This window comes from Leptonotus elevatus, chromosome 8, assembly GCF_054856555.1.
Source record: "Leptonotus elevatus isolate MCC_2025b chromosome 8, RoL_Lele_1.0, whole genome shotgun sequence".
Taxonomy (NCBI): Eukaryota; Metazoa; Chordata; class Actinopteri; order Syngnathiformes; family Syngnathidae; genus Leptonotus; species Leptonotus elevatus.
The window spans coordinates 11,487,181-11,514,797 of NC_141246.1; the positions used below are offsets into that span (position 1 = coordinate 11,487,181).

At 38.1% G+C, this 27,617-nt stretch overlaps 1 protein-coding gene across 11 annotated transcripts in view; it reads left to right on the plus strand.

Annotated features, from left to right (window-relative positions):
- The window catches only part of adgrl3.1 (adhesion G protein-coupled receptor L3.1), a 175,540-nt gene that overhangs the window by 55,748 nt on the left and 92,175 nt on the right, over positions 1–27,617 (plus strand). For all 11 annotated transcript variants that reach the window (XM_086083290.1, XM_086083282.1, XM_086083281.1 and 8 more), the window contains exon 4: positions 4,469–4,682. In XM_086083290.1, the coding sequence (XP_085939416.1) occupies positions 4,469–4,682 (214 nt within the window). The remainder of the gene's footprint in view (positions 1–4,468; positions 4,683–27,617) is intronic.

The window sequence follows — 27,617 nt, forward strand, 5'->3', positions numbered from 1 at the left end:
ACGTGTTCATTAGAGAGGACCTTTTCAGTAAATGTCATTTATATATCAGTCCTATCTCTAAGCCATCTTATGCCATTATCAATGCAGAGCCCTCGAGAGCTACATTGATATTGCAAATTGATGTCCCTATATGTCATTGTAGCAAGTGTTTAAGCAATGCTAGGTTGTTGTATGTAATGCAAGTGGGCTAGATCAGAGGATTCTAGATTTGGCTACTGGAGGGCAGAGGCAGTAAATAAAGACAAGATTCAAAGCTTTGTTTCAGGTGGCCAATGTATTGAAAAATCATGATGAAAAACAAAAGAAAAATTTACAGAACTGCAGTCATGACAATTCACAGTCAAAAGCATGATAAGTTTCTCCCTCAACCCAAGAGTTACTTGTCTTGCTGTGAGCTCAGGTGAGCGCGAGTGTCCTTTGAGTTATGAGTTCCCTTGCAATGCGCCGATATCCAGAGAGAAGGTTGAGTTGCGGCGGCGCTCGATGAGAGTAGGTAAGAAAAAGAAGAAACAGGCTACAGAGCCTCCTACTAGACCCTGGCCTCACGTCAAGAGTTGACTGACAGGGCGTGAATTAGCTTGATAGCATTAGCATGCTAACCGTTAGTATGATAGCATTGGCATGCTAACCGTTAGCATGAACACATACACACACTAAAACCAAATCCACAGACAAAGTGTATCCTGGCAATACATTCTTTACATTCATTTTAGGTACCATGAAATTAAACCAAACGATTATGGTTAAGTGGAAAAGTAGTGATGGCAAAATCAAAATTGTGTTTTGGTACGTATCGGAACCCAGGCGGAACTTGTGATTCGAATCGCGTTCCTAAATCTGTCTCCGAATCAGGATGTCACGTGACAGTTGCCATAAAATCCGACCATTGCTCTATATTAAAATGTCTTAGATCTGAAATAAATCCAACCCAAGTATACTTCATATCATGCTGTTGGTTTAGTGGTAAGTTGATAACGCACCCGCACAATGGGCTGAGAAAAAGGTCCGTAACCCAGGTTCAATTCCCGCTACGGGTGTCATGTTTTTGCAGGTCATTCTTTTTCCTCTCTAATACTTTCTGTCGCCAAAAAAAGCCTTTGAATTGTAGCCTGTTGGAATGTAGTTTTTGATTAAATGCGATAGCACTGGGGGTTTCATCAAAGCATTTAAGTCATGCTGAGAGGCAAAATTAAAAACAAACCAAGTATCAGCAACAAAAAGCTCATTTGTACTTCTGTACTTATTTTTGCTATCCAGTTTTTGTTTCCCATGATATTATTTCTCTCTCTTACGGCGTACATTACAATTATAGCCCGATTGCCAGTTGTGTAAATTAGGTGATGACAGACAGCCAATAGTTAGTTTCCGAGCTGGCAACACTGATCTACTGTTTGATTGTAATATTTTACACTTGGCCACAAGATGTCACAGTAGGGAGATGTTTCGACCGTTCCAAAAGATCGATTATTTTTGTGAATCAATCGTTTCAATTGATTTGATCGCTCCAATGTTCCATTTCTGCCATCCCTATGGAAAAGTCAAAGTTCTTTAGACTGCCCAGCAGCAGCTGCTGCTCCTTGGCTTCTCTCCCACCCAACTGAAGTGAAGTGAAGCCAAGGCTTATATAGTGTCTAACTGGTGATTAGTTGATTAAAAACAGGTGCTGTGTGGCATGGTGTGTTCAGGTACCGGTGGGAGTGTGGGAAAAACTACTACTGAGGCAAAAAGTGTTCTTAACCCTGGTTACTCCATTATTTGTGTATGTGTGTATCACATCATGGGGACCATTTTCTAGACTTTTACTATCATTGTGGGTACCACGTGTCCTTGCAGGGACATTTTGGTGGTCCCCATGAGTCCAAACCTCATTTTGAGGGTCAAAACTTGGTTTTAGAGTTTATGTTTGAATTGGGTTATGGTTGAGGTTAGGGTAAGGAATAGGGGAAGGCAATAATTTTTTATGGTTGGGGTTAGAGGAAGGGGCTAGGAAATGCATTATGTCAATGAGATGGCCCCACAAAGATAGTAAGACAAACTAGTGCATGCATGCGTGCGTGCGTGCGTGCGTATGCGTGTGTGTGTGTGTGTGTGTTCTGTGTGTGTGTGTGTGTGGTGAAGGGCAGCATTAACTAGAGTCCGGGCAGCGTGTCATTGAGCTCATTCAGATTCTTCACTGCATCTGTGTAACCCTGATGCTCGTCCAACCAATGGCAGAGGCAGAGATGACAAGGTTGCCATGGTTACAAGGAAAGGGAAAGCAAGAAAGTTGCTGCTAAACCTCACTTTTCAGGGACGTTGATTTTTTATTTTTGCAGGTTTTAGAGTATTAATTGCTTTGCAGAAGCCTTCAAAAAGATGTGCTCAACAACAACAAAACAGATGTTCAGCAACAACACCAGAGTGCTATCCACTTATCGGCCAAAACATGCATCCTAAAAATAAGGGCTGACTGGTGTAAATGACCACAATGCATCACACTGAACATCTGGATTTTAATATATATTAAATCTGCTAGTGAATAATAGCGATAGCGAGTTCCAAACTAATTAGAAGTGTTGCTAAATTGAGGTCTTTGGATGTACAACCTTATGTCCATTTTTTCAATGTTTTGATTATTATGTTTTTGGCATGTCAAAATAAATAAATAAATAAAAAGACAACATTTTTTTATTAAAATTACTAAAATAATGTATATCGACAACCTTTAAATTCATTTACAGACAATATTTAAAAACATTTAAAAGCTAAGGAAATAATTAAAAAATGGCTTTCTCAAATTACTAAAAGACTGTTTAGTGAGTCTGATTTATTTTTATTTTTGTACAAGCTCTTGACCAAATGGAATGCAAACCCCCCCCCCCCCCCCCATAGATGTTTACCTTTATTAAACGCATCCATACTTGGGGCTTCTTCTGTTGTCAACTTATTCAATTTGTGTGCAGCATAGCAGCTAAATGCTGCTTCACCATGTTTGCTTTGAAACCTGTGCTACACAAATTGATTGACTTTGCAGACCTCAGAGCTCTACTGGGTTTATATTAGTGTTGTTCCGATTGCGTTTTTTGGCCCCCAATACCGATTCCGATACCCGTTTTGCAGTATCGGCCAATACCAAGGTTGTTGGGGGTTTTTTTCAACATGAAAAAGCTGCCCTGCCATTGGTTCAGAACATTCAAGGGCCAATAGAATATCTTGGCTAGCATGCAGTGGACACGTCCAACATAAGTAAACGAGCAAGGCACAAGATGCTGCATCCAAAGTCCTATATTAGCGTCAGAATTATTAGCACAGGCGTGTTACTTGTTAGTACTTGTCGATGCCGATACCACTGCTTCAATGCAGTATCGGAACAACCCTAATTTATATTCAATTATCACTTCCCATGCCCAAAATATATCTTTGTTGGTGTTTGCTGAACTGGGATATTCTGTGATTTGCAAACATCACACGAAAGTGAGCATTTTTCTTTTCTTAAAAGCAAACTTTCTGCAGGCATGGTTGATTAGTGTATTTATCACCACACGGGGATGCGCATTTCAAATGGGAATGGCACAGCTGGTCCAGGCTCATTGGTAACATGGATAAAACAGAGTACCTCAGCAACAGCCTCATCTATCAAGGGATGGTAGCAAGTGCTCACAGGGATCTTTACACTCAACGGATAGTGAATAACAACATCCAAGTTATTCCATAACAACCAAAATCCCTCGTGGAACGTTCGGGCACACATCATCAGTTTCGGGCTCGAGATATTTGCCACATCATTAAACTGTTGTAAAGGTATTACTGTAGGTTATGTTGTGGGGGGTGAAAAGCAATTGGCATTACCTTTTTTATAACATTTGAACAACATAAAAAATAAAAAAAAATCCACCAAGTACTTTGATTTTAAGTGTGACTATGACTATGTCGAGCATATGTTTAGTCAATTATTAAGCCTACAGAAAAATCTTTAGTGTAGGTCCAGACAATGCGTTTCCCCCTTTGGCAAAAAACACATTAAATCCAGGTCAAACCATCCAGACAGACCACGTCAGCAGCAAACCAGAGCTTCGCTCTTCTTTTTATTATTTTTTTTATTTTTTACAGTCTGGCAGATGTTTCGTCAGCAAAGGGGGCATCATCAGATCAACTCATTTAAAAATCAAGGGAGGGAGAAAAAAAGCAGCCAAAGAAGATCTAGGGCAGATCAGTCATTTTCAGTCTCAATGGGATTGGTGACATGTTTCCTATTTAAGCGCACAGGAAGTGGACGTTCCATTGAATCTGAAGACAGAGAGCATAATTAGGCATCAGCAACTTTGAGTTATCTTTTTTTAAATGTTTAATTGCCAGAACATTTAGCTGCTGTCGACAATGGTTTGTGCTGTTTCTCAAATGGATAATCGCTCTTCAAAAAAGAGAGCGTCGCAAAACAAACTAGCTAGCAGTTCTTGCTTGCTCTAAATCCTGATGTGTGTGTTTGCAGCCTCCAGCCGCGCTCCTATCCCCATGGCAGTGGTGCGCCGGGAGCTGTCGTGTGAATCCTACCCCATTGAACTCCGCTGCCCCGGCACGGACGTCATCATGATCGAGAGCGCCAACTACGGCCGCACCGACGACAAGATCTGCGACTCGGACCCGGCGCAGATGGAGAACACTCGCTGCTATTTGCCCGACGCCTACAAGATCATGTCGCTCAGGTCAGTGAGTGTGCCGGATTGCGGTATGCCTGGATGTGAGCGAGGTTGGGGCCCTGCTGCTGGAAGCCACTCAAATAGATATCAGCAGTCCTTTGCTAAATGAGTCCACAGTTATTTTTTTACTATCAACCTCAGTCAAGAAAAAACGACGTCCATGCGTGTGATCCAGATGAAGATCCAGATGACAGTCTAGTGCAGGGATGGACAACTTAAATGCTGGAGGATAAGTTGACTTTGTATATGATTTCTTTCAAATTTACGACAAACTAGTAGGAGTGAGTGAAAAGTAGAGCAGCAGACTTTTATGAGAACAAATAAAAAAATAATAATACTTATTTCTGTAATATTTCTCGATGTCTAGAAATATATGTATCTCTCCTGGATTTTAAAGTAGATTCCTATGTGCAAGCAAACATAACTAACTTTGTAAAGACAGCAATTTATTTATTTATTTATTTTAATACTTTAAAGACTTCAAGTGCCATTGTAGCAGGGAGTTTAATTTTGTACTTCAAGCTAGGGCTGTGCAATTCATCGAAATTCAATTAAAATTTCAATTATTACACTCCACAATTACAAAATTGCCATAATCGTAAAAAAAAAAAAGATTATTAATGGAAATTATTTAAATGTTACAACTTACAACAGTTCTATGGCAATTTAATTCATACATTTGTACTTTTTTTTAAACAAATTTAATGAATTGTATTTGGTCCAAAAGGAACTTTCATAATTAGTGTTTAATTATTATAATTTTTTTTTCTTTTTAAAAACATTTTTAAACATTTTCTTCTTTTGTAACCAAAAATATAAGATAACCGTGAATAACCGTGATTTCAATTATTACCAAAATAATTGTGATTAATATCTTTTTAATAATCGAGCAGCCCTACTTCAAGCTTCACTACTTTGTCGGTATGTTCAAGTTTTATTTTTATATGACTATTATAAATACACAGAAAAAAAATCCAACTCTTCAACTCTAACTGTTGTAAATCATTGCATGACATCCCTCATGTCTATAGAAATGAAAGCGTACTTAAATATATGCGACAAAAAAGAAACACCAAAAAAAAAAAGACAGAGGTGTCTCTTTGCCATCCGATACGAGCGGGAGAAGTGAGCGCGTTGTCAACCGTTCATTTTGTATTCATCCTCTTAAAGTATCAGTGTCAAATTCTGCACTTCCCACATGCTAACTAACTGTACCCAAGTTGACAGCAAACAAACACAACATAGAAATGTCACAACACGGCAACACTCCCGTCACACCTGCTAAAATGGCTGAAAAAAAAAATCTGATGTGGAAGCCAAAGTAAATTGCGCTCTGCTGTACAACCTTATCTATTTGTCACATTTTACGAAGAATTACCACCCTTCTTGCAAGCATATCTCTCCCCCTTCTCTGCACAGCTTTCTTTGTCCATAAATGAGTCACTGGTAGATGCCAGTGACGCATACAGAGGCATAAACAGCAGAGCTCATCTGAACAATTCATCATCTTTCCCCGAACTAAAGCAGGTGTTTTTATTCTCAAAGCAATTCACACCGTGGATGCATCAAAATATAAAAGTCTTTTGGCAACGCATCCTTGAAGACGCATGGCAGCGGGCCATGTAATTACACTTGTTGCAGTTGAACTAAAGTTGTAGAGCGCTTGGTTATTACCTCTGCCAAGGAGCGAATATTTTGGGCGGAGGGCTAGCAATGGCGGAGGAAGAAACGAGACAGTCTTCCAACACAATACGACCACATAAGTTGTTTTGAAATGTGCCAAATTACCGCCAAGTGTTACGTATTGTGCTTTAGCGACCCCTATTGGCCATGCAAATAGCAAAATAATACAACTGAACCATAAAGAGAGTTACCGGGGCTCAAACCCGAGTCGTCTGGTCGGAAGACGGGCGTTTCATCTGACTGAGCTAACAGGCCAGTACTTGTTTCCGTGTTGACTACCTTTTGTACGGTCAACCATACTACAACCTCACTGCCTCTTCCGAACCTCACCCATTAGTGTCCCATGTGAAAATCATGCAGTCAACTCGATTCTATATGTGTATATTTGTACTTTAAAACAACCACCGCTGGAAACCAGGGGTGAGCAGATACAACGAAAACAGCAGAGGCCCAGGATTGAACCCTGTGGAACACCATGCATTTTATTTGCTTGCCATACGTATGTCATCTGTACATGTGAAGGGATAACAATCATAAAGAAATCACATGACGTACGATTACAAAAGTCACAAGTGGACTACTGAGCAGACCAAATTCCCTGCAGCGCAGCTAGGCTAAGCAATGTAGCATGATTAAGAAGTTAAGAATCACTTTCGTAGGTGTTGTGATAATTGAAAGTACTGTAACTGCCATTTTAAATGAGCGATTAACTCATTCACTGCCATTGACAGCTATAGACGTCAAAATTTCATTTGAACTATTTCTATTAGTTTAACTTTTTTTTTTTTCATTTTTGTTAACAAGAGTATGAAAACCTAGAAATTATTTTTTGTACACTTAGAACAGATCTAAAATGTGTGATTAATCGTGAGTTAACTAGGGAAGTCATGCGGTTAATTACGATTACAAATTGATGCCCCTAATTTTTAAAAATATTTTCTTCAAAAAAAAACATGAATATATATATATATATATATATATATATATATATATATATATATTTAAATTTTTAATGATCTTTATAATAATCTTTTTTTAAGGAAAGATTATTTAAAAAATAGGGGTGTCAGGCGATTACAATTTTTTATCATGATTAATCGCATGACTAGTTAACTCATGATTAATCACAAATTTTATATCTGTTCTACTACAATAAAAAAATCTAGGTTTTCATACCCTTGTTAACAAAAGTGGGAGCAAATGTTAAACTAATAGAAATAGTTTAAATTAATTTTTTCACGTCTATAGCGGTCAATGGCGGTGAATGAGTTAATAATGCACATTAAAAATGGCTTTCCGACTGTATGGTTGATCAGGATGGACCACAGCTCTCCTTTTTTATTACGATTTTTAGGGGTTTGTCATCTTTACTTTTCTCCTAAAGTGGAAAGGCAAGAGAAGGAATTTCCAGTCTGATGCTGAGTGGTGTTATTATTTGGCCTTGGTTGATGTTTGTGCTTTACAAAATATCATTCTAGCTCAGGGAAGCTCACTTTGAGCTTTAAAGATTTGTCAACATGTTTTCAAAGAAAATGGTTGAACGATTATTTTTCATCATGTTTGTTCCTACAACGTTTTGTGCTCATTAAATACAATTAAAGTGATAATATGTGACAATTGATGGTAGGAGTAATCAGACAATGTAAAAAAAAAATCAAATAAAGGCACTAAATCATAATTGGGCATTAAGACCTGCAGTGCAAATCTGGCTTGAGAGGCTTGATGAGAAGTAACTGGAACATTATAGCGGAACAAAAAGCAATGCTCTGTGAAATGAGGATGTCCAGACAGAACTAATTCATTATGGCACCATGAGTAACTTCATTTCCTCACATCACGTCCCATCCTCCCATTATTTTTACTTGGGCTACTTTCAGACCCCCCCCCCCCCCGCCCCCCGCCAACCCCCCCCCCCCCACATCACAATGTATCTCTATCAAACCACCTGTCTGTGTCACGTGACAGTGCTCTGATTGCGACTGTTTTGGTCTGCCTTCCGCTCACCGCTTGCTCTGGCAGCTGCAGCTTGTGTGGCCACTTTTCCTGCTGCACTTGCCATCCATAATTTATATACCGTACATACACACACACACACACACACACACATTCGCGTCACACGAAAGCTTTGGCTGCCCAGGGGCTACGCCAGACTTTAAGCTCCAATTAGCAAAGCCAGAGGCCAAACAAAATCTTAAGGGATCCTCTGTTAGAGGTGACTCGAACCAAGAACAACACTTTCGCACATATACCGTACTCCCTGTTTGTGTGTTTGCGTTTTTTGTGTGTTTTGTGCGTGTGTCCGAAAATTTTCATTCACAATGGGGGCTGTAAAAACATGACAAAATTGATTGTGTGGAATCCAAAAGAAGGAATTAGAAGTCAACATATATTGTATTTTATTTATCATAAAAAGAAAACAATAACAGAATATTAAATTGTAGTATAATTATATAAACAAATGTCAACACATCCTAACTAACAAGAATAAGTCCATCCATCCATTTTCTGTATTGTTTATTAGTTGATGTTTGTAGGCTGACATGGGCTATTAGATTTATTTTTTTTTTTTTTGGGGGGGTTATTCGATTCTGATGGTATGGTTAACTTGAGCAAAACTATCACGGGTTGAAATTTGAAATCGGAAGTATTATGTGGGAGTTGTTAAACGGCAATGCCTTCAGCATTCCCACAATAACTGCTCTTTCATTTTGTAAATCCGTTTGGAAATGGATGTTGACCATTGATGATAGGGGTGTTAGGAAAAAATTGATTCTGCAAAATATCGCGATATTACAGCGCGCAATTCTCGAATCGATTCGATATGCGGCCGAATCGATTTTTAAACATACATTTTTTTATGGGAATATTCAACAAAACGTCTTACTTAGGGTTAGGATTCACACATTAAGCATGGAAGGATGTTATATTAATCGAACATTAAGCCTTAAGATGTTTTTATTTTTTATTTTTACTGACTGCAACCTGTTTGCTGAATGCAGTGGCTCAGTTATAAGCCTGAATTTTCAGATCAATAAATACATTTTCATACAAATCTTACAGTGTACACGTTTACGTATTAGTATTTTCTAAATTGGAGTAAAACATTTTTTTGCAATAATCAATTTATAGATACGTATCGGGATTAATCGGTATCAAATCAAATCAAATTGCCAGGCAATTCACACCCATAATTAATGATAAGGTAAGTGTTTTCTATCAAATAACCTGCTTTACCGGTTCAAAGTAACAATTTAATAAAAAAAAAAAAAATAATAATAATAATAATAATAAAAAAATATAATTAAAAAAATAATAATAATCTAATATCATTGACTACGAACAAGCAGAATAAGACAAGATGACCGAAATATTGTGCCTGTTCCTCATTTGGTCCGGCACGCTCTCATTGTACGACTGCGTTGTCGTTGGCATTCAACCGGACCGGGCGATCCAAATCAGCATGTTCCGCCTGCCCAGCGTTTCCTCGCTATCACATCCTCGCTTTGTTTCCTCCTGCAGCTCGCCAAGGCCAAAGAGCTTGCGTGTGTGTGTGTGTGTGTGTGTGTGTGTGTGCGTGCGTGGCTGTTGGTGTGAGCGTGTGCCCGTAGCACATAATTGGTCTTGATATCAAAGCCTCATATCTCCAGAGGGTCTCGCAAGGCTTCTCAGGCAACCCGGAGAGGACCTGATATCGCAGCGTTTCCCAGATTATCTCCCCTTTGGGAAGTGCTGGGTTGAAGGTTGAAACAAAGCGAGGGCCATGAAAGTTGCGCCTAATCTGTTTTAGGCGCGATAGTGCCGTCACCTGAGCCGCTCACGGATTCCGTCCTTTCAAAATGGCGACTGCGCTGCAAAAAACGGAAATCTTAAGTAATATATAATTTCTTTAGTTTCGCCTGAATTCGCTTATTTTTCTCTGACAAGTTATTTTTTACTTAAAATAAAGATTGCCAGACAAGATCATTCTGCTTATTTGAAGATACTTATGAATTGATTATCTTATTTGATCAAGCAGTCTTGGCGTTGAGTGTTAGCAGCCAGGTTTTTAGTACTGTGAGGCTTAAAACAGGCATTTTCCACATTTTAAGATGGCTAACCAACATCAAAGGCCCTAAACTGGAGTTTCAAAAGTTGAATGTTCTTATGTTAGGATTTTGCATAATCTCGTAATAAAATACATGGCAAAAAAATATAAGTGTAAAAATAATAGTTTGAGCTTTTGTTATAAATACATTTTTTGTCCTTACGGCCATTAGCTCAATGTTCTAGTGGAAGAGTGTCTACCCTCAGACTGGGAGGTTGTGGGTTCAACCCCTAGTTGACTCATACCAAATATATATATATTTTTTTAAAGGGACCTTTTTACCTCCATGCTTGACACTGAGGCCAATTTGGCCAAATCAAAATGAATGTATTATTTATTTAGTCAATATTAGTTGTTTTTAGTGTAGGGTTCATATGGAACTAGTATTTTCTTATTTTGGGCCTACTGTTTTCTTATTTTTCATAATCTTACAGGTAAATTTAAGTAACATTTTCTTGTTCTGTTGGCAAAACATTTTGCTTATTTGATAGGGATGTGCCCAAAAATCGATTCTCCCAAGAATCGTGATTCTCATTTAGTACCAATCGATTTTAAATGTCCCCAAATCGATTTTATTTAAATTATTTTATATTGTCTGTGTGTGCCTTTATTTGGAGCACTGTTCATGTTGTACCCGGTTTGGCCAGTGAGGGGCACTGTGGTTCCACGCGGTCTAATACACTGACTGTTAAGTTGTGGCCACATTAGAGAGTAGAAGGAAAAAGTCACGTTCAAGTTATTACAATAAAAGTTTTTTTTTCAGTGTGGAGTTCTTTTGAGTGACAAAAGTGCCACGAGTAGCGCGCTAATTAGCATTAGCGAGTGAGACTGGAGTAGATCATTACAATTCCTTGCACATCTATAGATTGAAGCAAAAATCATTGTCAATCAAATCATTTTGAATCAAAAATCGTCCCCAACCGAAAATCGATTCTGAATCGAATCGCAGGCCCAAAAATCGGAATCGCAATTGAATCGTGAGACATTCAAAGATCCCCACCCCTATTACTTGAAGTAATAATTTTCTTATTTTACTATATTTTTCTACTTTTCCTTTTTACAGTGTTTTTTTTTTTGAGTTTCTTCCACCACCCGTCTTTTCCTCCAACGTTTCAAGGAAGCCCTGATGGTTAAATTGCCGGCGTTGTTTGGTTGGATGCACGTTAAAGTATCTCCAGGGGGGGGAGTTGCATGGAGGCGTGTGATTCCCGCTGCAGTTCAGCGGCGCACTATAGGAGAGCACCGCGAGCGGGAATGCCGCAATGGCTTCAAGTGATGCTGTTGTGTTGACATAAAATGAGCCTGATGGCTTCTCAGGATACGCTCCACAATGCGCCACTTGTCCCTTACCGATGCTTGAGTGCTCCGCGGCCACCTTTCAGCACGCTCGCTGGCTCGCTCTCAAGACGAGCCACTCCAGGCGCAAAGTGTGGACGCGACGGCCGACGCAAAGTCATACACACCCCGCACACTCCACTTGGCCGCCTCCCTCGCAGCTCTCGGGTTTGAAAATGACTTGCCGACTTCAAACAGAGTTTCTCTCCACGGCCCCGCGTCGCCTCTCACGCCTTCTGTCACCCTCCTCGCTTTCTTCCTCGCGCTTCTTTGCATCTGGCTCGCTCGCTTTTTGAACTCAAGCGATCCCTCAGCACGTTAGAAAACTTTGGACAGGAAAGACATTTGTTTTTCAGACCTGTCCATTACATTAATCAATTCGTATTTTCTGGTGGGGCCGATACTTGGAAAACTATTTTTGTGTCTTATTTCTCTGATGTAGAGATAGACCGATTGTTTCAGGGTTGTTACCGATGTCGATTTCTGGTAGTGAAGAAGGCCGATAACCGTTATTTGGAGCCGTTATTCATTTTGAGTAAAAAAAAGGGGGTGGGGGCTAATATTGTCGTAATTTTTTTTTCTTTAAATACAAATATCAATCTTGACTTTGTTGTAATGGCTTAAAACTTGTTTATTGAACAATTTTTGTGACTTTTTTTTAAAATCTTAGACATAATCTTTTTTAATTTTTAACACAATGCTCAGTATGTCTTAAAACTTTTAATGGAAACTTAAACAATACCTTACTTTTTTTTTTTTTCAAACATTTTTAAGTACCTGAAATATTTTCTGAAGGTTCCCAGGGTCAGCAGCATCTCTTTTAAAGTTAACAGCAGACACGATACTCGTCAAAATGCCCAATATCGGCGCCAAGCTGATATCAGCCGATTATCAGCCTGGCCGATTATCGGTTTATCCCTACTCTGATGTTTTTTCATTTAATTGATAATTGGCAATGTATTAAGTATCATTCTTTATTATTGGTCTCATGCACATATCAGAATAATCTTTATTGTACAAGTATGCAAAGGCACAAAGAATTTGTCTTTGTAGTCGCAACCCATCCAAATGCGAAACTGAAATAAGTTTCAGTGATTATTTCATATTCATCGTCTTTATACTGTTTTATTTACAACTTTACTTGTGCGTAGTTAGATGTTTTGTATGTTAACAAAAGCAAGAATTTGTTGATTTAATCATGTTATGTATAAAATTTCACCTGGCTCAGTCCGGGGAGCGTGCGGGTACGTGGTGGCTCGATACAGTGTCATACTGCCCGAGGGAAATGTCGGACCCTGGCCATGGGGAAAAAACAAAAAAACATGAAGTCAGGCCTTTTTTATACTCATTCATTTTGCAATTCTCAGTATTAATAATAAAATGCAAACATATTGAAATGAAAGGGAAACAGAATTCTCTGTTGGGGTACTTGCTTCCTCTGCTTTGACCGCAATATAACAAACAGCGCAGATTATGCAATAAAACATATATATTACTTAAAGGTTGGGAACTAATAACAACATTTCGGCGTACTTTGGGTTTAGAAGTTACATCATGAATTGAATCGATGAGGAAGATTAACCTTCGAACCTTTTGATGTAATGAAATCCAGAAAAGGCAGCGTCACAGGTTCTACATTCATCATTCAGACGCAAATTGTACACGCTGCAAAATGTGCTCTTTCCAACTGTATTTCTTTCTAGGGCTGACATTATTATTCTATCGATTATTCCATCGATAAATCAAATAATCTGACGAAGGTTTATTTTTCATTTAAGTGTATTATAAAACAATTAGTTTTTCCAAATGTTGTGTTTTTTGGTATTGTTTAGTAAAAAAAAATGTATATAGCACTAAATATTACACAAGAGGGATTGATGTGAGCACCAAACTTTTTAAAATTGATTCAGTCATTGTTTTCCAAAATAAAAGCAGATTTGTGCAAATGTCTTATTTTGATTAAACACAAAAAATAATCAGTCTGCTTTCTTGAAGGATTACAGAAATGAGGGCTGTGCAATTAATTTTAATTCAATTACAATTTCAATGATTACACTCCACAATTAAAAAATCAGCATAATCGTAAAAAAAAGAACAACGATTACTAATGCTAATTTTGAGTTGTTTAATTTATACATTTGCACCTTTTTAAATTTTAAAATAACGAATTTAATAAATTTAGTTTCATCTCAAACGAACTTGAACTGAATAATTGTATTTGTCTTAATATATATATTTTTTTACTTTTGAACATTTTCTTGTTTTGTACCAAAAAATAAATGATTGAGCAGCCCTAACAGAAATCAGAGAATAATTACGTTTCAGAGGATGAAATTAAATTGTAAGTTTAACAATGACTCTAAAGGATTACTCGATAATTTAAATAGTTGTCTATTACTTTGATAATCGGTTGGTTGCCAATTAATACATTATTTTGACACCTCTAGTTCATTCCATTTCGTTTTCTTTTATACTTTAGCCTATCGCAAATAAACCATGTTTAGAGAATTGCATATTTGGACTATCTTCAATATTGTGCCGGGAAATAATTGCACCTTGTCTGAGGGACCATTTCCGGCATGACTACAAACCCAGAGAGACTGCTTTTATTCTGCCATTTTGTGACAGGAAGGCTGATATCTGTATTTTCACGATTGTATTATTATTTTAATTATGTATTGTCAGATAGTAATGATTACCACAAAAAGAGGAAGAATCACTGTTGGGTTTTTTTCTCCTGGAAAAGTATTGCTCTAAAATCATGTCGGCTATGTTGAAACAAAAAAAAATGATAATGCTGCAAACTATTTCAAATGACCAGTTGTAAAAACAAGAACTTTTAGTAGATAATTGACACAAATCATTTTGTTTCATATCCATTAGACATTTTGTCCCTGAAAATGAATTGTTTGCTTTACTTTCACTGCCAATTTTTTACTGCAATTTCCTGCTGTCTCTTTCTGGGCAACAAAGGTTCGAAGTTGATTACGCCGCCTGTATTTAGCCTGGACCTCATCTTAACCAAATGTGCCAGGCAACAGAAAAAAAACATGACCCCGCGCCAAAACCCAATATTAAGCGGTACGGGCCACTTGAAAACCATACGAGCATGCACGAGTCGTGTGCACACACACCAGTGGATGCACATGCATGCATAAACACGCTTGCGTCCTCACACATGCATGCCCACACGTTTGCTGTGTAGGTATGCGTATGTGCTCATGTATTGTGTTTTTTTTTCTCGTTTTTGCAGGGGTGTTGGAAAAAATCGATTTGGCAATATATCGCGATATTACAGCGCACAATTCTCGAATCGATTCGATATGCGGCCGAATCGATTTTTAAACATATTTTTTTTATGGGAATATTTAACAAAACGTCTTACTTAGGGTTAGGATTCACACATTAAGCATGGAAGAATGTTATATTAATGGAACATAAGTTTGTTAAATGCAGTGGCTCAGTTATAAGCCTGAATTTTCAGATAAAGAAATATTTTTTATACAAATCTTACAGTGTACATGTACAAGTTTACTGATTAGTATTCTCTAAATTTGAGTAAAAAATAAATAAAATAAAAAATAAAATCGCAATAATCGGGATTAATCGGTATCGAATCGTGACCTATGAATCGTGATACGAATCGAATCGCCATGTACTTGGCAATTCACACCCCTAATTTGAACCATTCACACCAGAGACTTGAAGGCAACGTCTGAAGTTGCCCGCCTTTGAGTTTTTCGAAAGCCAAAGTGGGAGATATACCGTCGCGTGATCCATGTGCCGCAGGCTGCCAGCGGCGTATATAGAAGCTGCGCACCATACAGCCTTCCTGTCTGGCATTTTCTTTTACAGATGTGCGTGCACTTCATCTGCCTTCTCCATTTGACTCTAATCCATCTCAGAGTGAGGCGGTATAAAACCTCTTACACATTTTCATTTGATTTTTTTGCATTATGACTCTAAGTATGATTAATGATGCTGCAGTTGAAGCTCCGGCAACGACGTACTGTATGTTTTCTTGCTAACTTTCTTTCCTGTTCTTTTTATTTTTATACAGTAGTCTGATTTCCTATCGCTGCCCATGGTCTAGTAGTCTCTCGGCTAACTATTGTGCACGGCAACAAATGAGGTCATATTTGGAAATGTCCTACATAGTGTGGCAATGTGTACTGTATGTGTGTCTATATTGCCGCCATGCCTGCACCAACTGACCTGGAGCGTCCTGAGGGCTTGTCACCAATTGCTCAGTATGGTAATTAGAGGACATGCAGCACTGTACAATGCAGACACAATAGCGCACGAACACACATTTCTGTATTTCCAGCTGTCACGTATGCGTGTGTGTGTGTGTGTGTGTGTGTGTGTGTGTGTGTGTGTGTGTGTGTGTGTGTGTGGGTGTGTGTGTGTGTGTGCGTGTGTGTGTGGGTGTGTGTGTGTGTGTGTGTGTGTGTCTCAATTGTATTATGCTCTCTTTAATGATGTTTTGCCTTGTGGTTAATTGTACAGTTGGAATAACTCAAAACAAATCATTTTACTGGATATGCCAGTGTGGCTGGAAATGACTTTCAATTTAAGAATTAATGTCACGTTTATAATGTTTACACTATAGAATACAAAAGTTTTACATTTTAGTTAGCAAAAACTAGCGGAAAGAAACAAAACTGTTTTGTCATCAAAATAAAATGCAATGCAATGTTTTTTAAAGAATGCAAACTAACTGAAATTGCATTTTATGTTTACATAACTTAAACTTATAATTACATAATTAATTGTAATTAATAATTGTCTTAACTCATTCATTAAAAAAATATATAAAAAATTAGGGGCGACAGGCAATTAAATGTTTTAATTTTAATTGATCGTATGACTTCACTAGTTAACTCACGATTAATCGCACATTTTATATCTGTTCTAAATGTACAATGACAAAAAATTCTAGGTTTTCATACTCTTAACAAAAGTGGAAAAATATGAATAGAAATTAGTTAAAATTAATTTTCGACGTTTATAATCTTCAATGGCAGCGAATTAATAAAAGAAAAGAAGAAAAAAAAGAAGAAAAGATTATAAAAAATTTGGGCGTCAGGTGATTAAAATTTAAATCGTGATTAATTGCACGACTTTACTAGTTAACTCACAATTAATGACAAATTTTATATCTGTTCTAAATGTACAATAAAACAATTCTAGCTTTTCATACTCTTGTTAACAAAAGTGGAAAAAAAATAACTATTAAAAATTAGTTCAAATGAATTTCCGACGTTTATAGCCATCAATGGCAGCGAATCAATTTAAAAAAAAAAAGAAGAAGAAAAGATTATTAAAAATTTGGGGCGTCAGGTGATTAAAATTGTAATCGTGATTAATCGCATGACTTTACTAGTTAACTCACGATTAAGCACACATTTTATATCTGTTCTAAATGTACAATAAAAAAAGTATAGATTTTCATACTCTTGTTAACAAAAGAGGATTTATTTTTAAACTAATAGAAATAGTTAAAATGTATTTTTGATGATTTTAGCCGTCAGTGGCAGTGAATGAGTTAATATAATACATGAGTGGTTGATTTTAAAAATGATTTAAAAAGTATTCATTTCAGTATTAGCCAAAGAAGGAAAATCAAACAGTCGTTTGGATGTTGCGGTCGTTTCAATGTGTGAAGCAACGTCATCGAGCAGCAGCCAATAAAAAAGCACCAACAGATGGCGTCGCTATTTTCGTGTTTGACTTTTGGCTCAAATGGCGACCATGCTTTTGTCATTTCACTTAGCCTGAAATGCAACACTAAGTAAGAAATGCTTACTCTCACAAGAATATTTCAATATATATATATTTTAATATAAAACACAAACTGTGTTTGTATAAGTTCACAGATACTGTTTAATGTTTACAATAAAATAAGATTTCAACACTGAAGGTGAAGGTTTATGATGCTTGTTATGAAAAAAATTGGGATCTGCAAAAATCGAGATGAGCAGTTCAGACTACCGGTATTTAAAAGATCAGGGATCGATTATTGGTCGGAAAATTGTGATCGGTGCACCCCTTGTCTAGACATTAATTTGTGTTTTAAAACATGGCACATTTTTCTCAGCACATGTTTTTTTTTCTAGTGGCATTATAGGGGCAGATTTGAATGGGAATTTGCAAGTATGAACTCTAAATTCAGATTTGAATCAACCTGCAATTTTTTTTGAACTCATTAACTCCCATTGACGGCTATAAACGTCAAAAAATCATTTTAACTATTTTTACTGTTTACCATTTTTTCCCACTTTTGTCGAAAATCTCGATTTTTTTAAATTGTACATTTAGCTTTGTACATAAAATTTGTGTTTAATCGCGAGTTAACTAGTGAAATCATGCGATTAATTATGATTAAAAACTTTAATCGCCTGATGCCCCGAATTTTTTATAATATTTTCTTTCTTCTTTTTTTCTTTTTTTTAATTCATTCACTGCCGTTGACGGCTATAAACGTCAAAAATGAATTTGAACTATTTCTATTAGTTTAATATCTTTCCATTTTTTGTTTTTTTATTGTACATTTAGAACATCGTGAGTTAGCTAGTGAAGTCATGTGATTAATTACAATTAAAAACATTTCATCGCCTCTTGCCCCTAATTTTTTAATAATCTTTTTTTTTTAATTAATTTATGGCAGTGAATGAGTTAATGTTGAAGATTTTTTTCTTCTTCTAAATGTACACTTATTGTCGATAGCGCATGTGTAGACAGTGTGACACATTCAGGCTGAGTCAAGAGGCAGGCGAAGACGGACTGCGTTGACGCGTCCATGACCCGCAAAATCAGGTCGGGACGCACAATAACAAATGCACATTCATGCGTCGGGTTGACAAAAATCCCACAAGACTCGCATTGGTGTTCTACTTGCCTTGCAGAGAGCAGCCTCGCTGTCTGACATGTTAGCTGTATTTGAGCTTTGAAGGGGATTTAGAGTCTGTGCAGGCTGGTGGTCTTGGATTAAAGCGTGGAGAAAAAGTGTTTTTGCAGATTGAAACGCGGCCAGACACACTGATGTGAGGAGAAGCGCAGGGGTGTCAGTGGAGGTGGTGGAAGGAGAAGGAAAACCATGTATGTCCTGGGATCAGACTAGGAGGAGGTTGCCACGGTTACCGTTTGAGGAGGACGGCGGAGCTCGGAAAAACTTGGCTTTATGCCCACCTGTTAAGCATTTTGCAACCCTGTATTAGTTACGGCATTGGAAAAACAATCTGTTGGAGATTGCTGACAAATTAGCTTAATTAGAGTGCATCGCTTCACATATCCACAAATTGAATTAGATGATGGCACCATAATAACTTCGCGTTTATTGACATGGACAGAGCACATGCGGCGTACAAAGTGTAAAATGTTGACATGTTGGGAACGAAGGAGGGAGAATCGCGCGAGAGTGACATCCTCCAGCCAAACATTCATAATGTAACACATTTCAAAGCTGTTTCCCGCTGTGGAAAACAACATTATTTTACCTGTGGCTTGTCTGACAGGCTGCTCCGAAGCTGACAGAATTGCATTCTGGGACCGCACAGGAGTGTGTTGCTGTTTCTGAATGTGAGAGATCTGTCATTTCTTTATAAGTACAGCTTGCCGGTGCCGGCAAAGAATGCGACGCTGTACCGTAGGCCCCCCTGCTCGACATACATGCGCAGGCGCACGCACACACTTGCCAATCACAATACCTGCGGTGCTTCCTCTGCCTATTCGACATGCAGCACTCCATTTGTCCATTTCCAAACAACACAACACCACATCAGCGAGGTAATAAAGCAGAAACAAGGGTAATAGCATTGGCGGTATGCACTCTAAGGGTGTGACAGAGCCAGGGGATGGTCAGCCTAACTGTGTTTTTATTCTGCGGAAACATACAGTAAATATCCTGTCTGCTGTCAAATGACTTTCCTGGAGTCCCAAAGGGCCCGAGGATCCTGAGGATAATCACATTGCGCCCTTCCGTTGGTTATTTTTCACCAACTGCACTCCGTTTTATGTTTTTTCCAACTGCTCTGTCCTCACACTTTAATGCCTCCCAGCGTGAGGATCACGACTTAATTTGTTTTCAGAATGTGTCACAGTATATGTTTGATTTTCACCTTGGGAGATGCTTTAAGGCTTCACAAAAGAATGATGTCAATAGTGCGTTTATTGCAGTTTTGTGGATAGTTTGAACTGAATGTATCTATCTTTGTAACATAACGTGGTAGCAACTGATAAAATATTGTGTAAAGCAGCGGCACAATGTGGCCGATAGAATAAAGAGTCAATAATGTATGTGCGCCACAGTAGCATAAAGGCCGGGATGTTTATATGTCTTCCAGTGGTTGCTTTAGAAAACAAATAATTCACATGTATTTGTGTATATGGGCAAATATATTAGATTTAATAATAATAATCATCATCATAATAGGCCATGTTTCCGGTGTTGTATATATTAGACATTTAGGGGAGATCGGGGCTTGATGTCACACTTTTTACACACTTACATATTTCTTGGAATCAATACATCATATATATGTTGTAAACAAAATGTGTACCAGATGAAAGGGTACATATTTTGTATTCAGGCCATTTTTGTTTTTTGTGTTAGTGCCAAGTTCTAAGCAAACAAACAATCAGGTGCGTTTCGTCACTATATGGGGTAAGATGTCACACTGGGTTTTGCAACTGACAAAACAAGGACAAAATGAGTGCAGTTCTCATTTTTAAATTAAAGTCAGGCACTGAAAATGTTTGTCATTGATCTTGAATTTTTTTTTTGAACATAGCCATTGAACAAACGTTAACATTATGCAATATGCAATGGGTTAAAGTCCTTAGGAACTGCTGACGCGCTGGCAATGGCTCTCAGCCAAAAATGGCTGTTTCACATTGCTTAAATAGAAAATTCAAGATGAAATCGGATCAGGAAAAGAAATACCGGTATTTGATATCATGGAACTTAAACCAGTCAACGACTAAAAGATCCAATCATAAACACTGGAACAAAACCTAACCAACAAATTTCCTCACTAGTCTGACTCATCCGAACATCAATTTTGGCATATGTAAACCAAGTTTCCAGAGGTGCGTTAGCATGTTTGCTAACGTTAGCTCTCGTAGTTTCAAATGATCTTCAAACAGAAAAATGATGCCTTGATCTCACCTCTAACAAGTCCACACTGTGAGGATTTTTTATCTGGAAGAAGCTTGTTTTAAAATATATAGCAAAGTTACTTTGGGGTGTGCACAGTGGTTAATTGGCACTCGTCTCAGCTCACAATGTGCGATATGACCCATGACCATATAAAGGAAGAAAACTCGTGTTCCACTTTTTAGTTGCGCCCTCTGGTGGAGAAGAATTTTGCACTGTGATAACTTACACATGTGACAACCAGCGCCGGTCTTATATGAAATGATTGAAAGACGGTTTCAGGAATACTGAATAATGATGTCTCATCAGTTTTGTGCTATTACAAAAAGCAAATGTGGCCCTTTATTGTCTGCCTGCATTTTTAATGCAAATTCTGAGCTATATAGTTCAACAACAAAACATAGTTAAATTGTTTCCTTGCTCAGTATCATTTTCCCTGGTTATGAAGTCAAACACTATTCTCCCTAATTCAAGACCTTATTTTAAGGTACAGTTGCTACATAATGCCGCTTTAATGGTACCATATAAATAGCAGTTACGACACAAACAGCACAGATACAAAGTGTATAAAACAGCAGGGCATAAAGCTCTTGGTAATTTCACCAGTGGAGGGAAACAAGTAATGAGTGTCGACTTGTGTTGCACGTCTCCTTGCTAACAATCTCTGAATACAATACATCACATTGGTGTTGGCCTGCTCATTATAAAGGGAAGTATTGAGTGCCTATTTTCCAAAGATCAGTAAATGGACAAATGTTTGTGTGTTCTTGTGTTCCTGTAACTGTGAGGTTCTGTACTTGCTATCATTATTTGTGGGGCTCTGTTATAAAAATGGACCATTGAAGTTTGTGATTTGATTTAGAGTATTTTGTTAGAAATGGTTGGGTAAGGGATGTATTATGCCAACCGTTGATGTTTTTCTATTGGCATAGCTGATACCACATACTACACAATCTTATTTAGATAGATTCAAAACTTGTCCGCAAGCTACTCAAACTAGCTACAGGTTGGAGAAGCCTGCACTAGCATTAGCTGTATTTTTGTTCCCGCCGGTCAGATAGCAAGTGACCAATAAAGTATTGGCATACAATTGGAGGAGGCCTGCTGCCGAAATATATCTTCAATAAGGTTATGTTTTCTTGATTAATTTAAAAATAACAATAAAACCGGTAATAGTAATTATATTAAGTTTGGTTGCACTGCCACTCATATGAGATCTTTGTTCTCCATTGATGTTGCTTGTTAGCATGTCTCGTTCCTACTGCTGTGTTCAATATGGGCTGGTTTTCTCAGTTGCTCACAGTGGTAGCGGAGTTGCGCCAATACGTTACAATGGAAAAGAAGCAAAAGCAAGTATATAATTGCTCGGCTCCATACTATGTGTTTAGCATGTCTATACTGTGCTCTATTTAAATGTGGATTCCAAAGACCTTGTGCGTCACTCAACTCTCAGACAACTCTTTCAACTCATGAGGATTAGCTCCCAGCTCTCACTTAGGCTGTAATTATATCGTTCCTCAACACATCTGCACTCAAGCGGGCGCACGCTTGCAAGCTGACACCAACGCGCACACGTGCACGCTCACAAATATTTATTCCATTTTGAATCTGCTCACCACACACACACACACACACACATGTCTACATCAAACACGGGCACACTTGCACACACACATGCGCGCTCCGTCAGCAGCTCCGTCAGCCTCATCAAATCATTAGTCAGTTATGTTCACGCGAGGAAGTGAAGGGAGGCCTGCCAAACAAAGTGAAAAAACATCACAGATGATAACTGCAGCAGCACCCATTGCGGAAAGCGCAGCTCCGTCTTCGCCTGTCTGCCACAGCTCAGCTTTGTTGCTAGTTTGTTTGTGTGTGTTGCAGGGAAGAAAGCCAGCAGGCAAGGCTGAATCCAGGCCACTGCCTTGTTATGATGTGGTCATGCTAATTAAAAAAAAAAAAAAGGGGGAGCTTTTCTGCCAACACCAGGCAAAGCACGGGAGGAACAGATAGAGCCATTTCCACTGTTGAAAGAATGTTGAAGAAAGGCGGATACATGTGTGCGCGCTAAATTCATCATAAGGGGCGAAGCGCGACTCGTGAATTTTTGCTGGATGAACACATTAGGAGATCAGGAGGTGGGGGGGACATGAGGGAGTCTTTTTGGGATATGACTCAGACAACTGGCTCAGACTGAACTGTGACGTCAGCACAAGCTTGACTAAATATGGAGGGAAGGAGGGGGTGGTAAGGGTGGGGGGGTGAACTGTAGATGAGGCTCCGGGGGAGATTTGGAATGCAAAAGATATTAAGGACACACCGCGGGCCAGAAAGAAACTGCAAATAGGAAGTCAAGCAAACATGTCTGAGTACGGAAGCTGCTGCACAGTGAGTTTAAGGCTGATAAACAGACAGATGGAATGAGAGACAAAGACGAGGGAAGGGAGAAGAATAATTCTCTGGCAGGAAGGATAAAGGCGATGGCAGTGAGAGAAATTGGTTTATGATCTTGGCTTAGACGGCATGTGGAGAAGAGAGAGATGAAGGAAGATGGTGCAGACAAAAATAGAGAAGGAAGGAGTGATAGCGCAGAGTGATGGAGCAAGCAGGAAAGATTATGTCAAATCTTTGCTCTATACCCTCTAATTAAAATAGTAGTCAGAAACCTTCAGTGCTTTATGACTCTGCCGAGAAAGTTCGACAACCTAAGCTGTCAAGAAGCAGAAATAAACATGCTCACATTCATTTGAAATTCTCCCTTTTTTGCTCTCTTCAAGTATATTTGCATCTTCTATGTCTTCTGCATTATTGCTGATTTAATGCGGGTCAGCTGTGATTGCGTTCTGAGTAAAAATAAATAAATCTTGCGCTTTCTTTTTCAATTTCGCAAGCATAAAGTTAGACAACTGAAACACTAAAACCGATGAAATGTGTATGCCCATATTAAATATTTTGCTCTATTAAGCTTTGTGCTATTTACATCTGCACTTTGACCCTCATTTTCATTGACTCGTGATGAATGAATGGTTTATTTCAGCTCTACACATAACACAGAAAAGAAAACACAAACAGACAGCACAACAGTAGAGTATATGAAAACCTTTCTTATTTAGGAAATCCTTTACTTTATAAAGAACAGCCACTGATTTAGCGTAGCCGTAGCGCTAGCTACGCGCTAGTCTTAGCAAAATACCAAAAGGAAGAAACTCCACCCAGTTAGACTGCACTTTGCGTTGGACTTGCACTGGGCGCAAAAATAGGGCTTTGAGTCTTTATAAAGTATACCAGGCTTCCCGGGTGCTGGTCCTCGAGAGCCAGAGTCCTGCAGGTTTGAGATGTTTCCGCCCTCTAGCTTACCTGGAGGGTGGCGTGGCTCAGTGGTAGGGTGGTTCGATCCCAGGACATTGTGATTACGTCGATGTATCCTTGAGCAATGGTTAATAATGTTCATCTACTAGTAAAGGTAAACAAAAAAAAAACGTTTTTGTCTTTAAAAAGAAAAACTGTGACTGTATCCTTGAGCAAGATACTGAACCCGCAGATGCTCCTGCGTCATCAGAAGGTGAATGCGGATTCGAAGTGTAAAGTGCTTTGAGGGCTTAGTAAGGTGGAAAAGTGCTACAACTAAATAAATGAAGTACCAGATTCTAAAAATCAGTATCGTCATCAGGCTTGCTGATGAGTTGATTATAGGAATCAGGTGTGTTGGAGAATCTAAAAAATAACAACAACCTTACGTTCGGCTCATAAGCTGGAATTGTTTTTTGTTTTGTTTTTCCTCCTTTTCTCCTCTCCTCATGTTTTCCTTTTTCCGATCCAAGAAATTTGGGGCGCTAAGCAGTGAAACGCCAGGCTTCCCTTTCTGTGTCCCTCTGTTGGTCATTTTATTTTTCATTTTGTAATTGAGAAGAAGAATTCCTTGTGTGTTTTTACATACTTGGTAGTGCAACAGATCACAAAAGTCACGGTTCGGATCAGATCATAGATTTGAGTCACGGATCGAATCGTTTTTCGGATCGGCCCCCCCCAAAAAAAAGATAAGTAGTACTTTGTTTTTATTTTGTAAAGCGCTTTTTCCATTAAATAAAATATTACTAATACAGTGTTCCTTCGTTTTCCGCTGGGGTTAGGTCCCAAAAAATAATTGCAATAAATGAAATCCGCGAAGTAGTTAGCTTTAGTTTTACATTTATTATAAATGTTGTAAGGCTCTAAAACCTCTCACCACACAGTTTATACACTTTTCTCATCAAGGCATTACATTTTATTTTCCTTGTTTAAACATTCTCAATGTTCAAACCTTCATAAATGTTTATAAAATATGTACATTACTGTAACAAAAAATGCATGCCAAATTGCACTAAAAAAATCTTTAAATTTATTTAAAAATGTATACAATCAATACAAAATGTCTAATATAGCCATTTAGGAACGCAACTTTTAAGTGCAATATGAGGCAGAAACATTCTTATTTTTACATGGTTCATGCGTAGAATAACAAGGTATTAATGGCTTAAAATTGTGTTCCTATGTTCTAAACAGCTAGGTTTGACATTTTGAGTTGAATGTTTTTCTTTTTTAATGGGCAAATGTGTTTAAAAAAAAGTTATATTTAGCTTTTTTTTTTAATAATGAAAAGACCTCAACGTCCAATTTAAGGCATTTCCCTTCCTTTAAACATGGAGAGTGAATTACAAAGTAGAATTAAAGTAAGCTGTCAAACTTACTTATCAGCCTGCAGCCAGACACTCAGTCGTAGGTCATGCTAACAGGTAGCCGCTAACCACTTACGTCGGAGACTTCTGCCGTGTCATGCAATGACAGCGTAATTAATTATCGGTTTCTTAGCATCCGAAATTAGTAAATGAATGTGTCCGGGATAGCGTTGTGTTGATGATGATGTCAATCAACTACGATCAAGTAACGTCTAAAAGGGAAGTCAAGCTAGCCATCACGCCACGACATGGGCGAACTTCAAAGTAAAAGTGTACTAAGAATATTTGCTTTGCCGTCAATGTATTATTACTGCATTTGGTCAACTTCGATGTTAAGTTAGACTTAGCGTGTATACTCCGTTGAGTATGCTTCAGCTTCCTTGACATCTCAGAATGGACTGTGACTGTGCACTTTGTTTAGTTTTTTTTAGTTTAAACGATACTTTTTTACATCAGATTAATCACATTTTAGAATGTTGGTTAATCACGATTAATCACTGAATTAAAAAAAAGGTTTTTTTATCAAAAATTTGTTCCCGCCAAATATGAAGAGCACCGTTTATGTGTTAATTCTTTTGACATTTAATGTTATGAGGAAATCTTCAACAATTTTTTATCCACTGCACACGCTCATCCTCATCTTTTTTCTAATCAGTTAATTTCTTGCATAATTTAAAATGGAAAAAAATAACCCCAATATTTTGATATGAACAAATATTCTAAATGTGATACACAAACATTTATTAAATGCTTTACTTGTTGTAATTATGTTTTTTGCTCAAACACAAACCGTGCTACCTTAAACGTAGCCATCCGCTGTCACACTTAAGGATAATCTGTGAACGAAATTAATATGAATTAATCTGCGTTAATTCATGATTAATGCGCTCATTTTTTGTGATTAATTAATCAGTTACCGCTTTAACTTTGAAAACACTCGTTTTTTTTTCAACCCCACCAACCAATCCGCGGATCGGGCGTGATCCTAATTGTGGGGCCTGCTCGAAAATTCTCCCGTTTTTTTTCAGATTTTCTTAAAATAATCAAAATTTTTAATTGAAGATTTTTTTGGGCATACAACCAGAAATATGTCAACACTCTACTAAATATAGTGCATTCCATTTTGTACAACTAGCTATCAAACTGGTGGGACAATGTTCAACAGTTTGACGCAATCGCTGCCGTCATAACTGCACACGCATTTGTTCAGCTTGCAGATCGTTAAACAAGACTTTTTTCACTTGTGCGGGCCAATCATTCGAGTCCAATCAGTCGGTCTTCTCAGCCAACTTGCAATGGTGTGCCTGCCCGCCCTCGCCCCCCAATGTCACTATACAAATACACCCTTAAACGTGCGCAGTCTGAAACTTGCACTGGTGACAGGTGACCGATGATGAAGGCACCGGGGCAAGAAATTAAAAAGCAGGGATGCGAGACAAAAGAAGGGAGGGTGAGCGGCGTGAGGACTGGAGGGTATTGTTATTAGAATATGACAGACATTGCAACAAATACGAGTTTTAGACCTGTTAGAGTGCGAGAACACCGGTAGGGATGCGGCCGTCAGGAACAGACGCAAACCAGATCCAAGATGATTTCTCATACCCAGATAATAGTTCAGTGTGTTCTACGTGAATATTGAAGTCAAAATTAAATTAGTTTTCATGCATATTTCATTATATGCAAATGACACAATGGCACTGTAGCAGAAGAGACTTGAGGCGGGTTTGACACGCTCATTAAAAATACCTCAATGGGAGAAATCGGAATGTTTTTAATGTAAATGTCGCCTGTTTGACAGGTGCACAGAGGGAAAGACTGAGGAATGGAACAGTTGTACTAATTGAAAGAAAATATTCACTAGTGGAAAGAAATACCTCCTTATCTGCCATAAAATAGGTCTTCTTCTTCATGTGTCCCAAGTCGGGCACATTTTTCTTTCAAATAGTTTGACTAATTATTTTTAAGACCAG